This window comes from Ursus americanus, chromosome 18, assembly GCF_024610735.1.
Source record: "Ursus americanus isolate L20-20 chromosome 18, mUrsAme1.1.p, whole genome shotgun sequence".
Taxonomy (NCBI): Eukaryota; Metazoa; Chordata; class Mammalia; order Carnivora; family Ursidae; genus Ursus; species Ursus americanus.
Genome location: NC_142144.1, coordinates 2438182 through 2461822, shown reverse-complemented (window position 1 = coordinate 2461822; position 23641 = coordinate 2438182). Strand labels below are relative to the sequence as shown.

The 23641-nt window shown below is 61.4% G+C and overlaps 2 protein-coding genes across 3 annotated transcripts in view; both read left to right on the top strand.

The window, feature by feature from the left end:
• COL5A1 (collagen type V alpha 1 chain) overlaps nucleotides 1-3165 on the top strand; it is a 165094-nt gene extending 161929 nt beyond the window's left edge. For both annotated transcript variants that reach the window (XM_087869218.1, XM_087869217.1), the window contains exon 66: nucleotides 820-3165. In XM_087869218.1, the coding sequence (XP_087725344.1) occupies nucleotides 820-966 (147 nt within the window). In that variant the 3' untranslated portion in view covers nucleotides 967-3165. The remainder of the gene's footprint in view (nucleotides 1-819) is intronic.
• Nucleotides 3166-13345: 10180 nt separating this feature from the next.
• LOC123802806 (ficolin-1-like) lies at nucleotides 13346-20268 on the top strand. Its single transcript, XM_045813703.2, is given in 10 exon segments — nucleotides 13346-13587; nucleotides 15253-15329; nucleotides 15331-15367; nucleotides 15946-15999; nucleotides 16464-16499; nucleotides 17280-17312; nucleotides 17669-17796; nucleotides 18129-18258; nucleotides 19104-19238; nucleotides 19793-20268. Coding segments are annotated over 10 exon segments (975 nt in total). The 5' UTR covers nucleotides 13346-13490; the 3' UTR covers nucleotides 20041-20268.
• The last annotated feature ends 3373 nt before the right edge of the window (nucleotides 20269-23641 follow it).

The following is a 23641-nucleotide window of genomic DNA, read 5'->3' as shown; positions in this document are numbered from 1 at the left end:
ATGGGAGGACAGCCCGTTTAGCCTCAGGTGGGAGCATCCTGCGTGCTCAGAGCTGAGTGACCGCGGCAACCCTGCACTCCCCGCCCTGTGCTCTGTGACGCGTAGCCGGGCAGCAGAGCAAAGACGTCTCTCCTAGGAAAGTTCTGTCCCCTTTCTGGGGCTCGCTGTCCAGTTAGTAAGGTGGGGCTTGCACCCTGACCCGGGGTTGAGCTCCGGGTGAGATGCTCGTGGAGGTCTGTCTGAGCAAGGGACTCACCACAGCACGCTGCTCCCTCCCTGAGCTGTCCCTGGCCCTCTGTGCCTCAGTTTGCCCAGTACTCCTCTAGACCGGGGCGTGGGTCAGGTTCCCCCCTCTTCTCACTCTTGTGGGTGTGGAGTCCTCTTACTTGTGGTGTGGTTGCCCAGGGCAGGGCCGGCCATCCGCCGTTACTGGCTCAGAATTCTACATTTTGAACAAGGTGCCGGGATTCGGGTATATTCCGGTGGAGCTGTGTTTTCTGTAGCTGGTCCTGGCGGGGCTGCCTCGGGGTGTCTTCGCTGGCGGGGGAGGGTGTGGGCCGGGGACTGTGGCGAGGACTAAATGGGATGTCGGGGGGTCGGGGGTGCTGCCTGCCCTGGTCTGGCACGTCTCCCTCCCTCTGCCTGCCCTGGTCTGGCACGTCTCCCTCCCTCTGTCTGGCGCAAACCCACTTTCTCCGCGGCTGGTCAAGGGCACGCACGGGGGAGCCCGGGAGCCCGGGCGGGTGTGGCGGGGGGCTCAGCCCTGTGAGTTGCCCCCCGCCCCCTCTTACTGACACGTGCCTCCCTTCTGCCTCGCAGACGAGGAAAGGGTATCAGAAGACCGTCCTGGAGATCGACACGCCCAAGGTGGAGCAGGTGCCCATCGTGGACCTCATGTTCAATGACTTCGGGGAGGCGTCACAGAAATTCGGATTTGAAGTGGGGCCGGCTTGCTTCCTGGGCTAGGAGCCACGAGCCTGGCCCCTAAGAGCAACCTCGTGACCTCAGCGCGCCGTCTGCGGGCGTCCTGGACAGTGAAGGCCCCTCGTCCCTCCCCCGACCTCGTCTGCGCCCGGCTCCACACCGAGCCAGACCCCAAACCCACAGAGAGCGAAGGGAAAGAGCCGAGTCCCCCACCCCGGAGCCGAATCACATGACCTAGACGGCCCACAGCCACCGGGCCCCACCGCTTTGTCAGCCCCGCTCCGTCCCCACCACGCGCCGCAGGGACCGGGACGGGACGGGGCCACCCTTCCTGCTGCAGAGCCGGCCGATGCGTCACCTGCGTGGAGAGGCCGCCGGGCCCGGGCGTGGGGCTGCAGTATTTGGAGATCACTTCTTTTTTTTTTAAATTCAACTTGAAGATGTGTATTTCCCCTGACCTTCAAAAATGTTCAGAGGCAAGCCTCGTAAAGGTCATCCCCACCCTGCCAGAGCCTCTGTGTTCAACTCCACGATCCATTCATGGGCCAAATGTCATTCCGCGTGTGCCTTTCCGATGGATTAAAGGTGCTTTCGTCTTTGTGAGTTTTAAGTAAATATTTGTATTGTATTGTCATAAATGTTCAGTGTCCCCGACTTTCAATCACGCATGTCAGCCGGCTTTGGTCCCGCTGGGAGGGTGGGGAGAAGGGGGGCGTCCAGTTCTGGTGAGGAAGGGGCAGCCCCCGTCCCCGCCCGGCCAGGAACGTGCAATAAGGTGGAGGTTTGCCCAGGGCGGCAGGAGGGCGCGCTGCCGTTCAAACAGCTGTGCCCGGGCCCCTTTGCAGACAATTTTTTGATGAGCTCTGATTTTTTTTCTTTTTAATGGAGAGGAAAAAAGAAGACGACGAAGAAGAACTTGATGCTTTGCCTTTCCTACAAGCACTTAGATTAAATCACGGACATAAATTAATTTTAATTGCTTCCTTTCCCCGTTTTTCTTCCCGCAGAGCCTGATGGGAGAGTGTCCAGGGCAGGGAAACCACACTTTCTGTAGATGGTAATTAAATGAAAATTGGTGCTCACTTTCACACTTCTCCTTTGTGGTGCTATCTGTTTTAAGATCTTGGAAGGGGACCCTGGGGTCACCTGGCCGTGCCTGCCTTTCTCGGTCCTGGTCTCTGCCTCCACGGGGCGCAGGTCTCTGCCAAGGACGGAGAGGGAGACGCTCGCCACCTTCCTTCCTGCCGGGCCCACGTGCTTTTGCGCTCGCAGACCGCGGCGAGGCCCGTTGCCAGTATCAGGTTGTGCTTCTGTGATTTGAGAACACACACACACACAGTGAGAGACGTCGCCCACGCCGTCCGTGGTGTGCCGACGAGCAGGTCGTCTTCAGTTTGCCAAGTGTTTGGTGCTACTTTCTGTGTTTGTGCTCAGACGGAGCTGAAGCTGCGTGTGCAGACGGGGAGATGTGCAATGAACTCGGGGGGTCTCTCTGGGGTTGCCGGCGGGGGCTGCTTCCCCACACGAGCAATTTGGAGTTCCACCTGCAGGCGTCCTGGGCGCCGGCCTCAGCCACCCTGGAGCTCAGGGCTGGCGGGGCTGCTCCACGAGCGAGGGCCGGGGGCTGCCTCTGTGGGCAGAGGCCCCGACGGACCGGCCGGGAAGGGCCACCCCTCACTGTGAAAAGCTGCCCTCGTGCAACGCCCTTTCCTTCCGTGATGGGGGGAGCGGTGGGGCTCCCGGGCCCTGCTCAGCCCCCTCGGGACCCGCTGTGACCGATGGTAATGGTGCTGACCTCCGCCCGCCCGCCCTGCCCGCCCGGATGCGCTTCCCGCTGGGGAGACCACAGCAGAGCCCCCCTGGGCGTCACGAAACCACCCGCTAGGATTTCCTGCATCCCTGTGGACACGGAGTCTTGCTGTCGCCAAAGAGAAGTCTGGCTCCGAGGTTCTCTGGAGCCCAGGAGGCCGGCACGCACCAATGACTCTCACATCTGTCTCTTCCAAAGCAAAGCCATATCCGAGGACTGCCGCGGGGTGCCCTGTGGGTGTTGTCTAGGTCATGTGATTCCATTTTGATTCCTCGTCCCTCCCGAGTCCCCTCTTACGCTGTCCTCCTCATCCTTGTGGCCCCTTCAAAGCTGTTGTCATTCGTACGGAAGTCGAACGTGTCCCGTTCTCCCCAGACCACTTCGCTATGGTATTATTGCAATAAAAGTACTTCCTGTATGTGCAAACACTCTCCTGGTGTCGTTCTTGCTCCCCCTTCTCTCTATGACTGGGCGCAGGCCGACGAAAAGGGGAAAACGATCAATGGAAAACCCACAGGAAGGTTCTAGGACATCGGGCCCTTAAAAACACAATGTCAGATGACACCTGTCCATTGCCTATGAAGCCCATAGACGTGTTTCTGAGTCTTCTCTGTAATGCCCAGGAAGGGGCGTTTTAAAATATTTTAAACCCATGTGACGGAAAAGTCCTTGAAAGAGTTTCTCCATCCATCGAGTTTACCGTTTCCACCGTAGACAGACGTGATTGGCTGTCTTCTTAAGTGTGACAGGGCCTCCGCGCTGCATGAGAAACTGCTGTGGGAAGCCGGTGGCCACAGAGAGCGGAGGGAGGGCGGTACCCGCCGTGGGAATGCTTCTCCGGAAGGAGGATGGAGGACAGAGCCGTTCCCAGGGGTCCCACAGGATGCGGCCGGGCTCCCAACTCTGGGGGCACTTCCGCCGCTCCTGGGGGTCCAGGCCTTGGCCTTGTGCAGACTTGTCCTGGGCCCTGGTGCATGTCCCCGAGCCTCCCCGCTCTGCTGTCCCACTGCAGCTCCGGATCGCACGGCGTGGCCCCTGGAGCTCGTGTGGCTCACGTGGCTCATCCAGCCACTGACCCCGCACTGCTGCTTCTGACCCTGGCTCTCCCAGTCCGTGGCTGGGGCTCCTTCTCGCGTGCCACCGGCCTCGTTCCCCGGAGTGGCTGTGCCACTGGAGGCCCCGGAGGGAGTCCCCAGCCCACCGGTGAGGAATTGGCGACCGAGTGAGACATGTGTTCGTAGCTTCAAGCCGCTGATGTCCAGCAGCGTCTGCTGCCCTGCCCAAACCGAGACCGGTGGTTCTCACCGTGTGTCCTGGGACCAGCAGCACCAGCCTCGTCCCCTGGGTACAAAGGCACATTCTCGGGCCCCTGAGCAGCAGATGCAAGGCCTTAGGTGGCCTGTGGCCTGCTCAGGCTCAGACCCGCTGGCCATCCCGAGCTCCACGGAATTGGCCCCCGAAAGCCAGAAGCTCCTCTTGCAAAACCAGGGTGTCGCTGACGGCAGGGGTGGCTCCGACAGTGTGCCCCTGGCGGCTTGCAGGCAGGTTATTCCCGAGGGAAGAAGCCGGAACTGGAAGGGTGGCGGCCAGGCCGGTCGCTCTTCACCACACTGGAAGGTGGTACAGGAAAGAGACAAGCTCCAGAAGGAGCCAGCGAGGACCCAGGACTGCGAGGGCTGGAGGAGACAATCCTTTGTCATGATCAGCGTGGACACTGAGAAGCACCGAGGAACAGGCCAGGCCCAGCCCGGCCATCACCGGTGTCAGCCACACATCCTTCGGTTCAAACCTCGGTGTGGGTCACGACGGCTCTGGATGAATGACGAGAGACACGAGCGCTCGAGGTGCAGCCCCCGTCAAAGCCGGACGGGCCTGGAGGCCGCTGCGGGGAACCAGGGGGGGAGAGGGGCGGACAGGCAGGCACCGTGGGCCCGGGCCCAGCACGGGCTGCCAGCTGAAATCCGACAGGCAGGGTGCTGGTGACCCTTCGTGACCGGTGTCCTTCAGAGACTGCGCCAGCCTAGCCTTCAGGTGTCGGTGGCTGGGACTTCCAGCGCCCCTCGGGCCCCAGCGGCTGCACCGGAGCGCCCGGGCTATGCGTGAGCGAGGTCTGGTGCTTTGCACTCTGCCTCAAAGGTGAGCAGACTGAGCCTGGGGGCAGGGCAGGGATCAGGAGCTGGGTCCTGCATGAGGCCTGCCTGGGGCGAGGTCCTGCAGAACCCCCGCATCTCTGTGCGTCCTCCTTCATCCTCGAGACCCACCAAACGGAAGCACCTGGGGCTCAGCGGAGCCAGGGGGGCAAGCGCCTGTGGGTAGGGATGCGACCCTGAGCCCGGAGCCCAGTGACACTTGCCAGTGGGGTCCCCAGGACTGGACTCTCTGGACCGGGCACCACTCTCCTGGCCACGTGACCCCTGCTCTCCTGCACCCACCCTCCATCCCAGCGGTTGTCAGCGAGAGTTCGCCAGACACCCGCAGCCGCCGTGTCTGGGCCGGGCCCCTGGAGAAGGGAGTCGAGATGCGACCCCGGCCTTCGCTTTGGCGTCGGGAGAGAGGAGATCTTGTGGAAATGACCAAGTCCCGGCCCGGCCCGGCTGCAGAAGGGGCTGAGTGCCCACAGCTCAGGGTCCATCCTGGGAGCCCTGTTTGTATGTGGACCCACGGGAGCTGGGTGACAGATGTCCCGTCCTGTTAGCGCTCCCGGAGGGCTGTGTCTGCTCTTGCTGGGCAAGGGGAAACATCTGTCCCCACCAAGGAGCAAACAGGTCACTGTTCACGGTCTGGAGCTGGAAACCATTCAAGTTTCCCATTTTGAAAAGTGTCCTCAGTTCCCACGGCTGCCCCAAGTCCGAGGGAGGGGAGGGAGGGAGGGAGGGATGTGTGAGCACCAGCCTGGCAAGAGGCCTCTGTGGCTGCAGAGCCGGGCTCCAGGGTCCCAGGTGTCGGGACACGGGTCCCTGCGTACCTGCCAGGGCCCTTGGCCTCCGAGAGCTACGCCTGGTCCTAGCCTGCCTTGGGCAGCACCTCCCCTCGGACCACAGGGGAGTCACCTACGTGGGCGGGTGTGGACACACGTGCCGGCGAAGCCCACCTGCCCAGCTGGGGCCCAGGAGGGCTGGGAGCCTGTTGCTACCCCAGGAGAGCATGCACGTCTCCTGGGGGTGAGGAAGAGGGGGCAGCGCCTGCTCCCAGGGGCTTCTGTTCTGGGAAGGGACAAATGCAGGAAGCACGCCCCAGCCTCCCCCTCTCGCCCCCAAGAGGTCCTACTGCAAACTCACTTTCGTTCGTCTGGAAATGCCCAGTTTACTGACTGCCGGCCGCGGGCCGGGTTCTGGGGCGGCAGAGGCAGGTCCCGCCTGCACGGAGCTCTCGTTCCGGCAGAAAGAGACGTAAGCAGACAGAAGAGCAGGAAGCCTGTCGGGAGGGGTAAGTGCTCAGGAAAAGTAAATGCGTATGGGATCAAGGTGTCCTTCTTGTCTAAGCATCAACAGAACAGTGTAAGATGAGAGAGCCCGTGTGCCGCGTGTGCCGCGTGTGTGGTGGGGGCAGGTCAGAAGCGAGACGCCTGGTTTCCTCATCTGGGAAATGGAGGTAGTCGGCGCTTCACACTGCGGGGTGGAAGGAGCTCGTGCACGAGCACCACGTTCTGTAAGACTCCGCGTCCCCGGGATCCCGCCGTCTGTGCTACTCGCCGGTTGGTCTCAGGATGCCGGGCACCACACCTCGAACATTAATCGTAGAGCGGCCTCTGAGCGTCAAGCACCTGTCGGGTGTGCAGGCAAGAGCCTTCTGCTCGCAGGGAGCTTACGTGCGTCCAAGGAGACCCGACCCGTGGCGAGCACTTCGGAGGGCTGCCCAGCGGTGATCATGTCGGTACAGAGCCTGGGGTTCCAAAGCCACAGGCCGAGGGACGGGTCTGCTCAGAGTGGGCTGGAGTGTGCACCAGGAGGCGGTGTGGTCTTGCCTGGGACAGGAGAGAAGAATTCGGACATGTACACAGGATGTCTTGGGGATTCCTCATGCATACCGCTGTGGTAGCCGTCTGCTGCGAAAGGACTGTTGGGACTTGTCCACAGAGGGGCCCTTGGCACTTGAGGGCTGGCTACTGGCGCCGACCCCCCGCGGTGGGGATCCCAGAGGAGGAGAAAGGAAAACAAGGAGAGGTGCTTGACCAGGGCTGGGCAGAAGGGCTCCGTTTTTCCATACCTGCAGCCAAGGGAGCCTGGGTGGGGCTCAGGGTGCATGGTGTCCATTCACCTTCGCCCAGCCCCTCCCCCCTCGGCCCCTGAAAATGCCACAGGGGTGTGCACATGCAGGAGCCGCACCCCTGCCTTCAGGTCAACATGCAGATGGGAACAGGGAACTCGGGTCCACTGTGCATTTCCGGGGGTCCCCCGTCTGGGAGGCATCAGTAGGCGGCCACAGGGGGCACAGCTCAGAGAAGGGGTCCGCACAAGTACCCTTCATCGAGAGGCTTCATGGACAAGAGGGTTGGGCCCAGGCCTAGATGGTGAATTGGATCCGACTCTCGTGATCCTGCTTCTTCACCCTTGGCTGGGGGAAAGCCCCCCTGCCGGGCTGTGTCTCCTCTCCCGGCAGCTTCCCAGGACCAGGGGTGTTAGCACACAGCTGGCTGGTGGCAGCTGGCAAAATCCCTCCCCCACCCGCAGTCACGGGACACCAGAGGCAATGCTGGCTTCCCCAAGGTCTGTGGGCTTCAGTTCTGCCTGGAAGATGCACAAATCCTACCACGTGCTCCTCCAGGCCGGCGGGCCTCATGAGCCCGTGGCTCTGACTCAGCTCCCTGGAGTCTTGCCCACACGGCCCTTGTGATGGCCACGGCAGTCCGTGAGGGGGTGCCCGGCACACCGTAAACACTGCAGGCGAGCGGGAGTCACCATCACCCCACGTGTTCTGTAGAGGCAGGGGCTGGCACAACTGCGAGTAAGAGACCCGCTTGGCCCAGACTTTGTTCTGGTGACAGTTGGGAGTGGAGTGGACTGGCCATCAGGGCTCCATGTCTAGGCTCATGGACGCCATAGAGAACGTGGATCTGGGGCTCCGCGTCTGGGGCTTCGGGGCCAGGTGATGCGAGAGATTTGGAGTTAAGGGAGAGGGACTTGCCATGGGTGAGGAGAGGGCATTTCTCCGTCATGCTCCGGGAAAGCCCGTAGAGTCAGAGGCCAGGCCCTGGAGGTCACTGGAAAGTGTTGGCTGATGGCTCTTGCTCTTGAGCCCGTATCAGAGTCACCTGGAAGGTTTGTCCCGTTCGGTGTGGAAGTGGACACCAGCACCAGCACCTCCCATGCTGGGTCCTCCGGATGAGCTCCTCCTTCATCCCAACCCCTGCCTCCTTGCTCTCTCTCAGATCACCGAGCTCCCTTCCCCCTTCTGTAAGACTCGCACCTGAAATGCTGTGTATCTGGCTCACGGCTTTCAGTTCTCTTCTCAAATGCCACCTCTCAGAGTGGCCCTGTGGAACAAAGAGCTTAGAGGACTCACGCTTCAGACTCCGAGTGTCTGAAAATTGGGAGATAGCTTATATTGTATTAACTCTCCTGCCAAAAGAAACAGTAAGTTCTAGAGTATCTGTGAAAACACAAACTATTTAAAAGCAGTGGCTCTGACTGGATGTGGGGTGAGCCATAGAGAAGGGAGTCACGTGGGATAAATATGCCATCCCCCGACTTTCTCCTAAGGGCCCTCCCTGGTCCCTGTGATGCAGAAGGAGGCTGTCTTAGCAGGCTGAGGACTTGGAGTCAGAGATCCAGGCTACAGAGCAGGGGAAATGATCTGGGAAATCCTGAAAACAAGGAAGCCATGTGAGGAAGCCCCCAAAGCTGGTCACACCAGGCCTCCCCTGTCCTTGGCTGACGGTTGGGGGAGCTGCTGACCGGCTAACACAGCTGAGCCTGGATGCCAGCGCCCCCGGGCCTGGAGGCTCCTTGAGTTCAAGTGTGGTCATTTTGACGGATCTGATAAACACGTCAGGCTTTCTGTTGAGACCCCAGGAGACCCAACCCTTGACTAAAAGGATGGTATCCCAGGACTGAAGTTATCCCCTAGGATTAGGGACACGCCTGGGCCCAGAGCTGTCAGCACCAAGCTCAGCACTCTTCTGAGGAAGAAGAGAGTCTAGAGTCTCTGTGACGTCGTGTCCACAATGTCTCGCACAGAATCAAGGTTTACTAGACACAAAAGAGAAGGAAAATGTGACCCATGACTAAGAGGGAAAAAGTCAATAGAAACAAATGAATGGTGCCTCGGATGTTGGAATTTACAGATCTGGACTATGAAATAAATAGATAAATGTCACATAATATATAAGGAAGGGTGGGTGTTGTGGCGGAAGAAGTGAGTGATTTCAAAAGAGATAAGGAAACTTTAAGAAATGAACCAACTGTAAATATTAGAAATAAAAAATTGTAATCTCTGAAATAAAAAAAACCAACCTCATTGAATGGACAATACAACTTGGACAATATGTCGATGCTTTGCCCAAACTGAAGCATGGAAGACAAGGTTCATGTAAAAGGTGAACAAAACCTTAATTAACGGGAAGGTACCAAGCTGCCTTGCAAGAAGAGGATAGTTGCTGCTGAAAGCAGAGGGGGAATGGGGCGGGAGAAGGTATGAAGAAATACTAGCCCCAAATGTCTTCATTCCGTCAATAGCATGAATCTCCAGAGCCAAGGGCTCCGTGAAACCCAAGCAGGGGAAACAGAAGGAAAATCACCCCCAGACAGGCTGCTAGAAACTGCAGGGGACGAGAGACAGGAGAAGCAGGCAGCAGGATGAGGTGGGGGCCAGACCAGAACGGTGGCTGGAGGTGGGGGCGGGGCTCCTCCCGGTGGCAGAGGGCAGCGGGCAGCGGGCAGCGGAAGGATGTCCAGAGGTGCTGAGAGCAGAAATTCTTCACTTAGAATACAATTCTAACAAAGCCAGGATTCATAAGTGAAGGTGAAGTAAGGATACTTCCAATCGAAAGCAGAGGAAATGTGTTGCCTGCAGACCCACATTCCCCGAAGGAGGAAGGAAGCTCTTCAGGCGGACGGGAAATGATTCCCGGCGGAAATGAGGATCCTGAGGAAGAAATGAAGAGCAGCGCAGATGGTCAATATGTATAAAATACTTTCCCCTCTTTTAAAGAGGCTGTTCAAAGACAATTGAATTTCTAAGACACAAATAATAAAAATGCTTTTCAGGGGCTCGTACCGTAGGTAGCAGCAAAGTCCATAACAACTATAGGAAAAAGGATGTGGGACGTTCGTACGTAAATTGTGACCTGGCATGCCAGTCACCCGAGGGGGACAGTGATGATGTGAGATGCACCACGTGATCCCCGTACAACCGCCGAACGCCATGCAGAGAGGTAGAGCCCAAGAGTCAGGGCGGAGCGAGTGGGAAGCGCCAAGCAAGCCGGGCCAACCCAGCGAAAGCGAGGCAAGGGAGAACGACGATGGGGTAGCAGACAGAGAGCAAGCTGGTGGACGCGGCACGGCCATGTCCGCTGTCGCACTGAATGTAAATTGGGTGGGCGGCACGGATGAGAAACCAGGATCCCAAGACAATTGGGATGCAAGTCAATGAGTGAGTGGAAAAGCATCACGGTGCAAACAGTGACCTTGAAAATGCCCTCGTTGGGTCGTGTCAGTCCTTCGTGCTGTGTGCTCGGTACACCTGCTCCCCCACCCCCACCGCTGTCACATAACCAGCGACCTCCCTCAACATCCCCAGTGCTCAGATGGGGCCGCAGTACCCGGCCGCCGCAGGAGACAGGGCGGGCGTGGGGCGCGTGACCCCCAGGCCTGAAGCCGCCCCCGCAGGGTCCTCCACGCTCGGCTGCAGTGAAGATGAGCTGTCGGAGAGGGTCCGCACGTGGACGGTGGCCGAGACAGCCGCTGGAGGAGAGGTGGGTCCCGGAGACCCTGCCGGGAGGAGAGGCGCCCAGCCAGAGCGCCCACGGCCGGCTGGCATCGCTGCTCGGTGCGAAGCCACAGACATTCCAGGTTCCGCCTGTTTCCGGCCGATCGCCGTTGGTGATTGGGCACGTGTCCTTCGCAGCACACATCGCTTTCTCAAATTATGGCGCATCCTAGCGCCCTCCTATCTTTTGTTTGTCTGCTTGCTTTCTGCGTTCCCGAGTGCTTCCCGCAGCATCGCAGGGCTCAGACCAGCACCTGGCACGTAGTAGGTGCTCACTAAACACCCCTCCTCTCTCTCGCTTGTGAGGCCGATGCAAGGGCAAGCCGCGTCCCCGTGGGCTGGCCCGAGAAGTGTCCCCAACAGCGACAGACGTCTGGAATTCTGGAGCGGGAGGGCCCACGGCAAGGTAGTGATGACAGGACTTCAGGTTTTGATCCTCGCGCCCGGGTGGGTCTTTCGCTCCCTATCCAGCGGCCTTCCAGCTCCAGCGGGGAGCCTCGGGAGGGGAGGCGGGACTGTCCAGTGCCTGCGCGGGGGCTGTTGCCAATGACCGGCGGGCGGCGAGCGGATGGAGCCCTGGACCTGGAACCTGAGCGCAGACTTCCAAGCCTCTCACCGCAGGGCGGAGCCCCGGCCGAGCCAGAGGGTGGGGGCGGCACACCGGACAGAGGGAGTCAGGGGGCGGGGGCGGGGGCGGGGGCGGGGGCGCGAGCATCCCGCGGACTCCGGGGAGCTGGGTTCTAATCTTGGCGCTCGGGTAGCAGGCTGTGTGGCCCTGGGGCAGCCTCCTTCCTTCTCTGGGCCTCAGTTCCCGCATCCGTGACCAGAGACGCCCTCCAAGGCACAGCGGCGCTCCTGGGCCTGACCCCCGCCCTGTGGACTTACGTCCCCTCTGTGGTATTTCACGGCTGGGTCCTGCTCGGCTTCTTGCACAGAGACGACCGCTCCTTGTGCTACTGTCTGGTGAATTCAAACGGGATTTGTTCAGAATGTTACAATTGTAACTTCAAAAGGCCAGTGATCCCTTAAGCTTCTAAGTTGACTTACTCTGTATGTAAGACGCGCGTTTTCATGACTCTCTTTAAGGGGCCCAATCCTCGCTCCATTCTCACTTAGGAAATTTAACAGCTGAAAGCATCATCAGTGTGTCCGCAAGTGAATATATCCCAATTTGTGTTCTAGCATGGCGGCGTCTGCTGTTCATGGAAGCTACGGGCACCCGCTAATGTTTAGAAATCGAATCGTGCCAACAGGTGAGTGTGAGGAACTTAGGGGTCTCTTAACCTGTTCCAAAGCTGTTTCCACATAAAATCACCAACCGGGGCCGTGACTCAAGGTCGCATTTTCAGTTGGATTATCAGCCTGTGCGTCTAACAGGCCAAATTCTCTTCAATGTTGCCAACACTCCAAACACCAAATTGCCGGGACTGCTTTACGCCTCGAAATCAGCGCTTGTGCGTTTTGTCCCCTCGACCGGCCTACGCTCAGGCCGTGCACGCCCACTGTGGGAGCCAGGCCACGCGGGCAGGACGCTGATAGCTTCCAGCCGTGGCTCCGAGGGGCCTGACTGTCTGCGTCTGTCTTGCCGTCAACTTTGAGAACAGGCCCCCAAGGGAGGTCCCGTTCCTCGGGGCCCCGGAGCGTGCCTCTCCCTGCCGCTGACAGTCTGAGTTGAGGGTAGCAGGACGTGCCACGTCCCAGACAGGCCATGTTGGCTTGTGGCTTATCTGGAGCTTGCGGGCACTTGAAAAAGAGGACATGCGAGGAGAGGCTTTCCCTGGACGGCTGCCCTCTGGGAGTTTTGTCAGCCAGCTGGGAGGCCAGGCGTGACCCCACGCACACACCACCAGACCTTCGGAGGTGCCTCCAAAGCCAGGTCACCTCTCCCGAAGCCAGGTCCTCTCCCCAGGGGCCTGTCCTTCTCCTGCCCCCTAGCGAGCTGGCACCTGGCCCCTAGATTGTAAGCCACCTGGGGCAGCACAGACACCTGGTTCCCCTGCCGTCTCCCCGGTGAACCCACAAGAGAGTGCAAAGCCCTCTGAGCAGCTGTGAGTTCTCAGGCCCACAAGACCCACAGGCATTGAGATGGTCTCCAGTAGACCCATTACACCCACATGCTGTTGTTGGACTTGGGGTCACGGTTCTAATGCCACGCCTAGACAGGGCTACTGGTGGGTGGGGGTGGGGTGCAGACCCCCACCTCCGGCTCCAGCTCTGAGGTGCACCTGCCTGGGGTAGGTGTCACGTGGCCCAGAGTGACTTAATGTGACCTTCACCCCCTTCCGTGTTCCCCCCCAGCGAGGCCCATAGCCTGTCCTCTGTCCCTGTCACTGGCCTGGCCACCCACACCCCTTCCCATGGCAGGTGGTAGGAAGCCACGGCTCTGCACACCGGCGAGTGACTCTCCAGCTGCATTCTGCCCTCCCCTCCCCTCCCCTTCTCCTCTCCAGAGACTGGAAGCCCGTTGCGTGCCAGTGAATGGCACCCCAAAGCCTGCCAACCCAGGAAGGCCCCCCGACTCTTGTCCCGCAGAGCTGGGGAATGAGGGGCGGGGGACCGGGTGTTCCTTAAAGACACAAACAGGCAGGCTGGCCCTTCCCCACACACGGCCTTGGGGTCTTCCCCTGGGGAGAGTGTCCCGGCGGAGAGGAAGTGAGGCCCATTACACAGGACGCTCATTAAGCAGGGGTGTGGGGCCTTGTCGCCTCCAGCTGGCGCCGCAGGCCTCGGGAGGAAGCGGCCACTGGCGTGAGAAATAAAGCCAGAGGTTAAGGTGGGCGGCCGCGGTCTCCCAGAGCCAAGGAGCTGCCAAGCCGCACAGACCAGGGCCATGGAGCAGGGCAGCGCTGCGGCGGCCGCCGGACCCGCGCTCGTGGCCGTCCTTGCTCTCTTGTGCACCGCGGCCCGGGCTGGCGACACCTGTCCAGGTGAGTCAAACGCCAGGGGAGCAGCCCCGATGTGGACCAGGTCTGCAAGTGGACGGCCTCCGCTTGCATGCCAGGCCCGTGCTCGGCCCGCCGCAAACAGGCCTTCATGGTTCCTCGGGATAGCGCATTTAAGTGTCATTTTCCAGAAGAGGAGGCTGGTGGGCAAAGACGCGCAGCCCGACCCAGAGGTGATGGGCACTGCTCTGAAGCCACACCCGCTGGGCCCGAACCCTGGCCCGCGCCAGCGGCAGGGACCCTGGGCAGGCATCCTTCTCCCCTGGGCCTCCGGGTCCACGAGCAGAGCGGGGGGTGGGGGGGAGGGGAAGTGGGGGGCGATCCCCCGGGCCCAGGAGCAGGCCATCCTCAGGTCCCACCGCGTGGGGTGTGTGCTCAGGGCAGGCAGAGGGCGGGATACTGCCCAGCTCAGATTTCGGGCCATTGGCACCGGGGCTGGGAGACCTCACACCCAGTGTGGCCAGTCTTTCAGGCACTGGGGACAGAGGAGACCCGCGGTGTCTCTGGGGTGGCAGGGCAGGCCTGGCTCGGATCGCCTTTCCCTGCCTGGCGGCTCTCCCGAGCCTTTCCACCTGCGTTGATCCGTGGCAGGGTCCGAACCCGGCAGGATAAGCGCAGGGGCACTTCCTAGTGTCCAGGCGGCACGGCCTTGACCAGCTCGCTGAGGTCGGGCAGGACGGAGAACTTGGCGTACATGGAGTATCCTCGGAGAGGAAACACACATGGGACCCTTCAGGGGGATATCATGGGACAGTTTCTTCCCATAAACATGTCTTGTTTCTTAATGTGTCTAAAATGGCCAAGTCTTCTTTTTTAATGAGAAAAAATTAAGTAAATTTTAAAATGAAGTCTACATTGCTCTGAGCTGTGAGCGGAGGACACAACACCCCGGATAGGGACAGCTGCCCTGCCCCCTGCAGAAGCCTGTGGCGTCCAGGCCGCCCACGGCATCCCCCAGGCCTCGCGCGGGCATATCTCAGTTTCGTCAGCCACACATTTAAACTGCACGAAGTAAATAACCCTCTGCTCCCAGTGCTGCGGCCGCTGCGCGGTGTCCTTGGAGCCAACACGTCCCTCTCCAGGGGACCCACAGGGACCCCTTCTGGCTCCAGAATTCTGTGAGCACACGCCCGAGGTCTGGGGGGACGTCGACCCCATGTTGACCCCGATGCCCCAAGTTTCTTACCAATATTCATTGTTATTATTTACTGAGAGTCCCCGGTGTTCACGAAGCTCTTTCGAAACGCAATGGGTCCTGCTCAGATTGTAAACATGTGCATGAACTAACGTATCCTCCCCCACAGCCCCCTTCCTACCCTCCTGAGCCCAGAGGACGCAAGCCCAGAGGGGCTGAGTGACTTGTCCGGGGACACACAGCACTGAGGAGCCGGGTTCCCCTCAGACAGGGAAGACTCCAAGGCCGTCTCCTCCCGCCTGACCAGCATCCACAGCAGGGCACAGGGGGATAGAGCAAGTCTACACCAGAGGCGAAAACCCACTTCCAGGCTGACCCTCCAGGGGTCCGCAGCGGTCTACCCAGGCCCGAGGTCCTGTATGGGACCGGCTGGATCCGGCGGCCCGTATGTGGGATCTGCTGAGCGCTCAAGCCCGGGAGGAACACACCCACTGTCACTTTGTCCTTCTCTGCAGAGGTGAAGCTGGTGGGGCTGGAGGGCTCTGACAAGCTCAGCATCCTCCGGGGCTGCCCGGGGCTGCCCGGGGACGCAGGGGCCCAAGGGAGACGCAGGCGTCAATGGAGAGAGAGGTACGCGTACCGGGCACAGGGTGGGGTGACCGAGTGCCTGCTCTTCTCCAATTAGATCCGGGTTTGGGAATCCCCCCACGTCTCAGGCTGGAGCCCAGGACTTGCCCTGCACGGTCCAGCCTCAGAGCCACATGGCACCTCTCTGGATGGAGTCACACCCAACTTGGAGGGACTCATGATGACCCGATCCAGGGGCTGGGGCACAATGCCAGTCTGGCTCGCCCTGCCCGGGACCCACTGCAGGAGAGGCTGGCAGTGTCCTCTGGGGGACCCGAGGACAGGGTCTCCGAGGATGTGCCCCGTGACCCGGGGCCCTGACTGGACAGTAGGGCTCGGCGAGGGTGGCACGGTCCTGGGCCCACTGCACAGAGCTCAGCGGAGGCAGGAATCAGTGGTGGTCCTGGCCAGGTGACGGCCTGGTCCCCACCCTTGTGCCCGTGGCTGCTCCGTCCACCCCGGGGCAGCGGCTCTGTGGATAAGTGGCACTGGGCGGACCTTAGTACTTGGCGCAGAGAGCTCACATGGAATTGTGGGGGCTGCACCTTAGCCCATGACACCCGTGTCCTTGGGATTTGCAGGAGCGCCTGGTGCCCCTGGAGCCCCTGGGAAGGCAGGACCACCGGGATCCAAAGGTAACAACGAGATGAAGAGCGAGGACCGCTGGGGAACCCGGGCTCTGTCCAGGGAGAAATGAGAGACAACCACAGACGGAGGGACAGGAAGACGGGGAGGAGGGCAGAGAGACGGGGGAGCGACAGGGAGGGCGGGTCATATTTCCATCTCCAAGGAACCTGGAGCTACTGTGTGACCAGAGTCCTGATCCAGGGAACGGGGTCCCCAGTGAGCTCTCCTCCGGGGGCAGGATCCAGGCCTCGGGGTTCCCTCCCCTGCTTGGAGACCCTGGCATTGGAATCCTTGGGAAGCCCGCGGAGCAGTGAGGGTATCCTGCCCAGAGCAGGAGGCCTGGGTTGGTCCCCCGGTGTCCTTCCCACCGACCCTGAGGGCAGAGCGGCTGGCTGGTGTCCAGAGCGCTCCGGGGCCTCTCGCTGAGCACACATCCTGCATCCGGGCTCCTATCCTCCCGTCTCTTCTCCAGGAGACCGAGGGGAAAGAGGAGAGCGCGGGGACAAAGGTGAGCCTGGGTCGGGGTCCTGGGGGCGCCTCAGCAGGCTTTGTCCAGGTGGGGGTCCCCGAGGCCGCAGTCAGCCTGACAGCATCTCCTGTGGGAGGGTGTCAGACCCAGGTCCCCCTTCCTGCGGGGAAATGGTGGGGAGGCGCGCAGGGTCTGGGTCAGTGCTCGGTGTGATGAACCGTGCGGTGAGGGCCCAAAGCCTGGCATCTGCCCCCGTTGGACCCAAGAGATGCAAGACAACGGTATTGCTGAATGTGGACATTTCACTTACTTTCCCTCCTATTTATTCTCATTTATTTCTCAAACTGTAAGAGTCACAAAGGCCACTCACAGACTCTCAGGCGTAGTCACGTGCTCCGCGCACAAATAAAAGCCCAGGACGGGGGCGCAGACACAAATGCCCAAGCCCCCAGCACTCGCCCCAGGCAGAGGCTCGGAGGGACAGTGGGTGGACCTGACACCTGCTGGAAAGACCAAGAGTCCATTCCCATGGCCCTGAGGACCTGGGGCCCTAAGGAAATGGCCAGCAGGGGGCGCATGCAGTGGCCCTGGGTGACCGCACTGCCCCATGGCCCCGCAGCCCTGGCTGGACACAGGCGGGCCCAGCAGACCCGCTCCCAGGACAGGCATTCTCAGAGCCCATCCCGGGGACTGGACGGTCTGCCCGGACAGATCTAGATGCTATTTCCTCTCTGTGCCGGCCACAGTGTGGCTGTGGCTGAAGGGGACGGGGGCGCCCATTTCCAGACCGTGATGTGCGTGTCCTCTCCCCACAAACAGGAGAGCCTGGATCGCGTCAGTTCTGTGACACAGGTGACTGGCCACACCACCGACCTCCCCACGCTTCCCGCAGACCAGAGGACAGCCCCACACTCACCCGGGTTCCAGAATCCATGGACCAAACCCTCGTAGACATGTTCCCTCCGTCAGCGGCTCAGCAATGGGCGGCCAGCACCTGGCAATGTCCTCAGGAAGCTAAATGTCCCCTGAAGGCCTGAGGCCCTGGGAGGGGGGGATGGCCAGGTAGACCGGGTTTGGCCGTCACGGCGTGGGGGCCCGGGGCTCAGTGTCTTTCCAGGCCCAGGGTCCCCCTCCTCCCGTGCAGACGCCCCCCATCCCCGCCCTGCCAGGGCTCCCTGCCTGACATCAGCTCCCGGGTCCGTCCCCAGCTCCTCGGACCTGCAAGGAGCTGCTCACAAGGGGGCACTTTCTGAGCGGCTGGTACACCATCCACCTGCCCGACTGCCGGCCCCTGAGCGTGCTCTGCGACATGGAAACGGACGGCGGGGGCTGGACCGTGAGTGTCGGGAGCCGGGGGACCCCCAGTGGTGCTCGGGGGAGGCCTGGCTCTGCCTGGGGACCCCACAGAGCAGCTCGACCGCCTGCAGGGAGGACACTCTCCAGCTGTGTGGCTTTGGGCTTGTCGCCCACCCTCTCTGTTCCTCTGGTTTCCCGCTCCCACACCTGTGGGCTGTGTCCACCCCTGGGCTCTGAGATGAGGCCCCACAGCCATGCCGGGTGCTCACCCAGAATGCTCCCTGAGCTGCAAGGCCTCCCCCCACGTGGTGGGGCCCCTGAGCCGTGGACCCCAGCAGGGCCCTGGCCCCTGAGCCCTCTCTCCCTCCGCAGGTTTTCCAGCGAAGAAGCGACGGCTCCGTGGATTTCTTTCGTGACTGGGCCACGTACAAGCAGGGCTTCGGCAGCCAGCTGGGGGAGTTCTGGCTGGGGAACGACAACGTCCACACCCTGACCGCCCAGGGTAGGTCCCCGACATCTGCCTGCCCCTGAGCTGAGCCCCGGCCCCCGGATCCGAGGACCCTGCCCTCCTCTTCCTGGGGTTCAATCTGAGAGCAGGAGACACTAGTCCTCCGTCAGCCTACGTGCAGGAGCCCTGCCTTAGTGTCACCCACCAGGTGGGAGCACGTTAGCACCAAGGGGAGTCCTCCGGCAAGCACGGCCCACGGGCAGCTTAGATCCTGAGACAGGAGGGACCAGAGGCCTCAGGTGTGGGCTGCACGTCCAGCCCTCATGCTAGGTCCCACCATTTCTCTGTCCCTGGAGGTGCCCGCTTGGGGGAAGAGAGACGGTCTCTCCTGTCCTCCGTCCCCGCCCAGCACCCAGCCCGCGTGGGCCGGGATGAAGGCAGCGTCTCTACCCTCCGACTCGTCTGCCCAGAGCCTCGCTTGTCGCTGCCCTGGGCAGGCCGCCAGGTGGGCCGTCCCCCCTCCCTGCCCAGTGCCTCCTGGCCGTCTCCTGAAACACCTGCTCCAGGGAGCCCCGACCTTCCCACACGCAGGATCCCCCAAGTGGGTAGCGCACGGGGCTGGGAGTGATGTCACAACCCCCCAGGAAAATGCCCGTTGTTGGTGTAGGACAGTGTCGTGTTCCAGCGGATGGACACGAGGAGGGGAATGGGGTGTGGGAGAAGGCCTCACGGGAAGCGGTCTTCACGGTCCCTCACATAACCAAGAACTTCCCGTAGGAACGTGCGGACCGTCCCTGGACGCCAGGTTCAGACGGCCCTGCGCACCTTCCTATGTTCCCACCTCCCAGCCCTGTAGACAGAGGGTCCTATGCTCAGCCCTCATGGCCTTTCTGCCCCAGGAACCAGCGAGCTCCGCGTAGACCTCGTGGACTTCGAGGGCAACCACCAGTTTGCCAAGTACGGCTCGTTCCGGGTGGCGGGCGAGGCTGAGAAGTACAAGCTGGTCCTGGGGGCCTTCGTCGGGGGCAGCGCAGGTGAGTGTCCGCCCTGGGCCGAGGGGCCTGGGCGGTAGAGCAGTGGGGACCTGCTTCCCGTCCCGGCTCCGCCCCTTCCGCGTGGAGAGTGGCGGCCAGACGTGTTCTCCGTCCGCATGCGAAGAAGAAAATGTTACCCATGCCTCATGGCAGCGACGGAGTCAATGGGACACATTCCATACAAAGTCCAGGAAGACGTGGTATTTACTGCCATCATTGACAAAGACGGGGACAGGGTGGCAATGTAGCACATGTCTGTGGAGCTCGAGTTCCTGCTTCCTGGTGCCCAGAGCTGCCTGCCGAGGAATCTAGGGGTCCGGGACAGAGAGTGGCCTCCCTCCAAGACAGGGGGCCTGCCGGCTGGCAGGGACAGACGGGGTGACGGGATGCCAAGGCCACTGTACCAGAGAGCAAGTGTTCCCTGGCACCCCCTAGACTTGTGCAGTGCACGTCTTGAACACCCGGTCACTGCAGTTCCTGCCTAGACCTAGGATCCAAGTAAGATGGCGTAGACCTAGGATCCAAGTAAGATGGCGCGTTCTCCCTCCGTGCAGGTGATTCCCTGACATACCACAACGACCAGCCCTTCTCCACCAAAGACCAGGACAACGACTCAAATTCTGAAAACTGCGCGGAGCGCTACCAGGGGGGCTGGTGGTACTTTAAGTGTCACCTGTCGAACCTCAATGGTCTCTACCTCCGGGGGTCCCACGAGACCTTTGCAAACGGTGTCAACTGGAAGTCGGGGAAAGGCTACAACTACAGCTACAAGGTGTCAGAGATGAAGATGCGGCCTGTGTAGCTCGGGGCCGACCACGCGCGCAGTGGCCGCCGGGAGGGCTGGTCCGGATGCTCTTGGGGGCGGGAGCACGGGCTCAGGGACCCCCCCTGTTCCCTCCTGGGACCCTCTCTGCTTTGTGCCTTTCTCCCACACTAACACCGTGTCCCATCCCTGAGGGTAAGAGCAGGGACACCCGATCTTGCCAGCCACGTATTTTCTCAATAAAGACATTTGCTTCCTCGCTCAGCACACGTGGGCGCCACCGTCGCTTGCCTTTCCCCGACCACTGTTACGCCCCCTCTGTTCTTTGTTTGCGCCCCACTGTGGGCACTGAGGGAGTTTCTGGGGCTCTCAGGTCAGGAGTCGGCGCACAGGGCGTGTGGCCGTGCCCCTTTGCCTCTGTGTGCTCTGTGGCCATGGTCTGTGGTCTTATCGACTGTAAGCCGCAGACAGAGCAGAACGGCGGAGACACAGACCACGTGACCATGACCACAAGTCCTAAAATCCTCCCCAGGCAGCCCTTGAGAAAGTGTCTGCTGACCCGGGCTCAGAGGTGACCTGGTCTGTTCCAGGCCCCAGGCCCGGGCCCAGGTCTCCCTACTCAGCCCCACGGCCCCCTCCCGAGTTCCCGTGGGACTCACTTGAGAAGGCCTCAGACATCGAGCAAGGCTGACCGTAGGCCTGCGGGTCCCGGAGCAGGAACAGGACTGGGGGGGAATAAGGCAGGACGTGCGGCTTCTCTGAGCTGCCCAGGGGAGGGGCGCTGTGCCCACCCCACACCCAGCCAGTAGGCACTCGGGGCAGGGACAGGCGCCACGTGAGCCCGCAGGCCATCTGAGAGACGGAAGTGGCATTAGCCCGGGGAGCACCGAGCGGGCTACCCAGCCCTCTCCCAACCCTGCCAACCTGAGAGGACCCCATCCTTGGCCTGGGCAGAGGGTCCCCACAATGGCTGGTACTTGGCCCTCGTGTTGCTGTTCGGGTCCCCCTAACCTCCTTGTGACCACTGAGGCTTTTTGGGACACTTGCAGAGAACCTGCGAGGGCCCAAAGGGGAACCCAGCTTCCCTGCGCCCTGGGGTCCCTTCCGGGGCACTTAGCTGGTCTCGGAACCTCACAGAGCTTGGAGCATGGGGCCTGTGTCGCTGCCTGGGATCCTTCCAGGAACGCGGGCGGGGTTTTCTCTCCTTTCCTGGAGGGGCTGTGTCCCAAGGATCAGGAACCGGGGCCCTGGCCTCGGGCTCCCGGACCCTCCCCTGCTCTGAGGGGAGCCACGGCAGGACCCCATCCTCAGCCCCGAACCGTGGGAGGAAGGGCCGCGCCCCGACCAAGCCCCGGGCAGTGAGGACGGCGCCACGGCGCTCGGAGCAGAGACTCTCACGGTGTCTTGACCTTGCAGCCCTGGAAACAAGGTCCTCCTGGGAATGACCTTCCCTCCGGAAGCCAGGATTTCGAAGAAACAATGAAATCTTGAGAAAACACTGAACCTCTCGAGTGCTGTGTCATTACTGTGCCAGGAAAAACAAGGCTGTCAAACACAGACACATTTTGAGCCTGGCAAGCCAGAAATTCTTTTTGAGTTCTGTTTTAAAAATCCGTTGAGTGGAGAGATGGGTTAAGAGGTAAAAACATTAATTTTTGTAAATAGTTAATCTGAGCCTTGCCGGACCTCATTTACACGTGCTCTCTTGCTTTGAGGACTTGATAAGACTTCAAGAAGTACTCACAAAATTGCGGTCAAAGATATTTGGAGAGGAAGGGGCTCGTGTAATCACACTCATGGAATAATGGATTTATTTGCATTACGTAACCGCGTGCATTGCAGACGAGTGCGGTTGCACGGTCGGGAGGGGGGCTTGGGAAGGTGTAACTGGCAGGTGGGCCTCTGACGTGCTGTTCTGCACAGACCACCGTTAGATCAGCTGGCCCTGGGGGCCCTGCCAGCTGCAGGTGCCTGCCGCCGCCCCCCCCCCCCGCCCCCGCCGTGAAGACCGGCTCCTCTAGGCCACCAGAGCTGCTGCAGCGAGGCCAGCTGCCTCCCAGGACCAGGGGCTGAGACCAGCATGGAGAGCGGGCTGAGGCCACGTGTGTCCCCTGGGCTGGGCTGTCCCCTGCCCTTCCTTGCTGCTCCCCCGAGGGACAGGTCTGAGGTGTGGGAAAGGGGGCAGTGGCCTGTGGGCTCTGTGCACACACCCCTTAGATTCTCAACTGTGGGGTGGCCTCTGAGGTCATGGGAGGGCTCGGGGTCCTGTCTGGGAACACTCGCTTTGGTGCCAGTGACCCCTGAAGACTCGGGGAGCAATGAGGCCACCCTGCAAGGTCAGGATGATGCTCCCGGGACTCCCAGCTGGGGGGGGTGAGGGGCAGGGGTCCAGTCCAGGCCGAGCGGGTCTGTCCTGCGCGTCCACGTTCCCGGGACGGAACGGCCCTGAAGGTGTGAGTTTAGCACTGGCCGCTGCTGCGTCTGGTTTTCCCTCCTCGACGCCCCCTCCTCCCCAGTCCTCTCTCTCACACTTGAACTTCTTCCGACTCCCGTCTGATTTCTGGGTTCTTCTGCCCTGTGCTGTCCCTCGTGGCAGGAAAGCCCTTCCTCCCAGCCAGCACAGTGACCTTACAGAGCCTTCAGGAAGCCTCCGTCCCCTTGGGCTCAGTTCTTGCTGCGGCCTGGTCCCCACCATGTCTCACCTCCCAGTGCAGCACGTGCTGGGAGCCCGGCCTGGTGCTCTGGGGGCTCCCTGCCCTGGTCAGCTGTCAACACATGCTTGGGAGCCCCCATTGGCCACCCAGTGCCGTCTGTGAGCTCTGGGGTGCGGGATTCCCAAGGTCAGGGTCCCAGAGCGCAGCTGCCTCCCTCAAGAAGAAGCAAGTCTCTGTTTCACTAGGGACGTGCCGGCTCTGTGTCCACACAGACCTGGGTCTGCTGGGCTTTGCCAGGTGCAGGCGGTGTGACCTTGGGCCGGTCACTGGACCTCTCTGTGTTCTTTCTCGTGTGACTGGGGGCCACGGAGTGGCTTTGAGGTCTCTGGAGTTAGCATAATGGCCACAAAGCTTGGGGTCCACGATAGATGGTGGGGTCAGTAATCGTGATGTGGGCATCGCCGGGTTCCCCCCACTCCCCCCTCCCAGCTCCAAGGAGCCGCTCTCCCTGGCCTGGCCACCCTCCCAGGTCCGGCCGCAGCTTCCCTTCCGCCATCACAAGCTGGGAGGAGGAGCCCCCTGGCTTCTCGGTCACTGTTGTCCGCTGCGGCTGCCCTGGCCCACCCAGTGCAGTTTCCCTGTGCCCCCTGTGCCCCCGGCCACTGGGCTGGTCGTGGCTGTTCCACTGGGGGCATCGGGGGCTCTGCTGCAGGCGCCCCAGGCTGCAGCCCCGGCTGCTCCCACTTGCCGGGTGTGCTCTGAGGGGCAGAGCAGAGGCCAGGCCGGATGCTCCCCAAGCTGCAAGGCTTCCCCCCACGTGGTGGGGCCCCTGAGCCGTGGACCCCAGCAGGGCCCCGGACCCCGAGCCCTCTCTCCTTCCTCAGGTTTTCCAGCAAAGGAGCGACGGCTCCGTGGATTTCTTTCGCGACTGGGCCACGTACAGGCAGGGCTTCGGCAGCCAGCTGGGGGAGTTCTGGCTGGGGAAC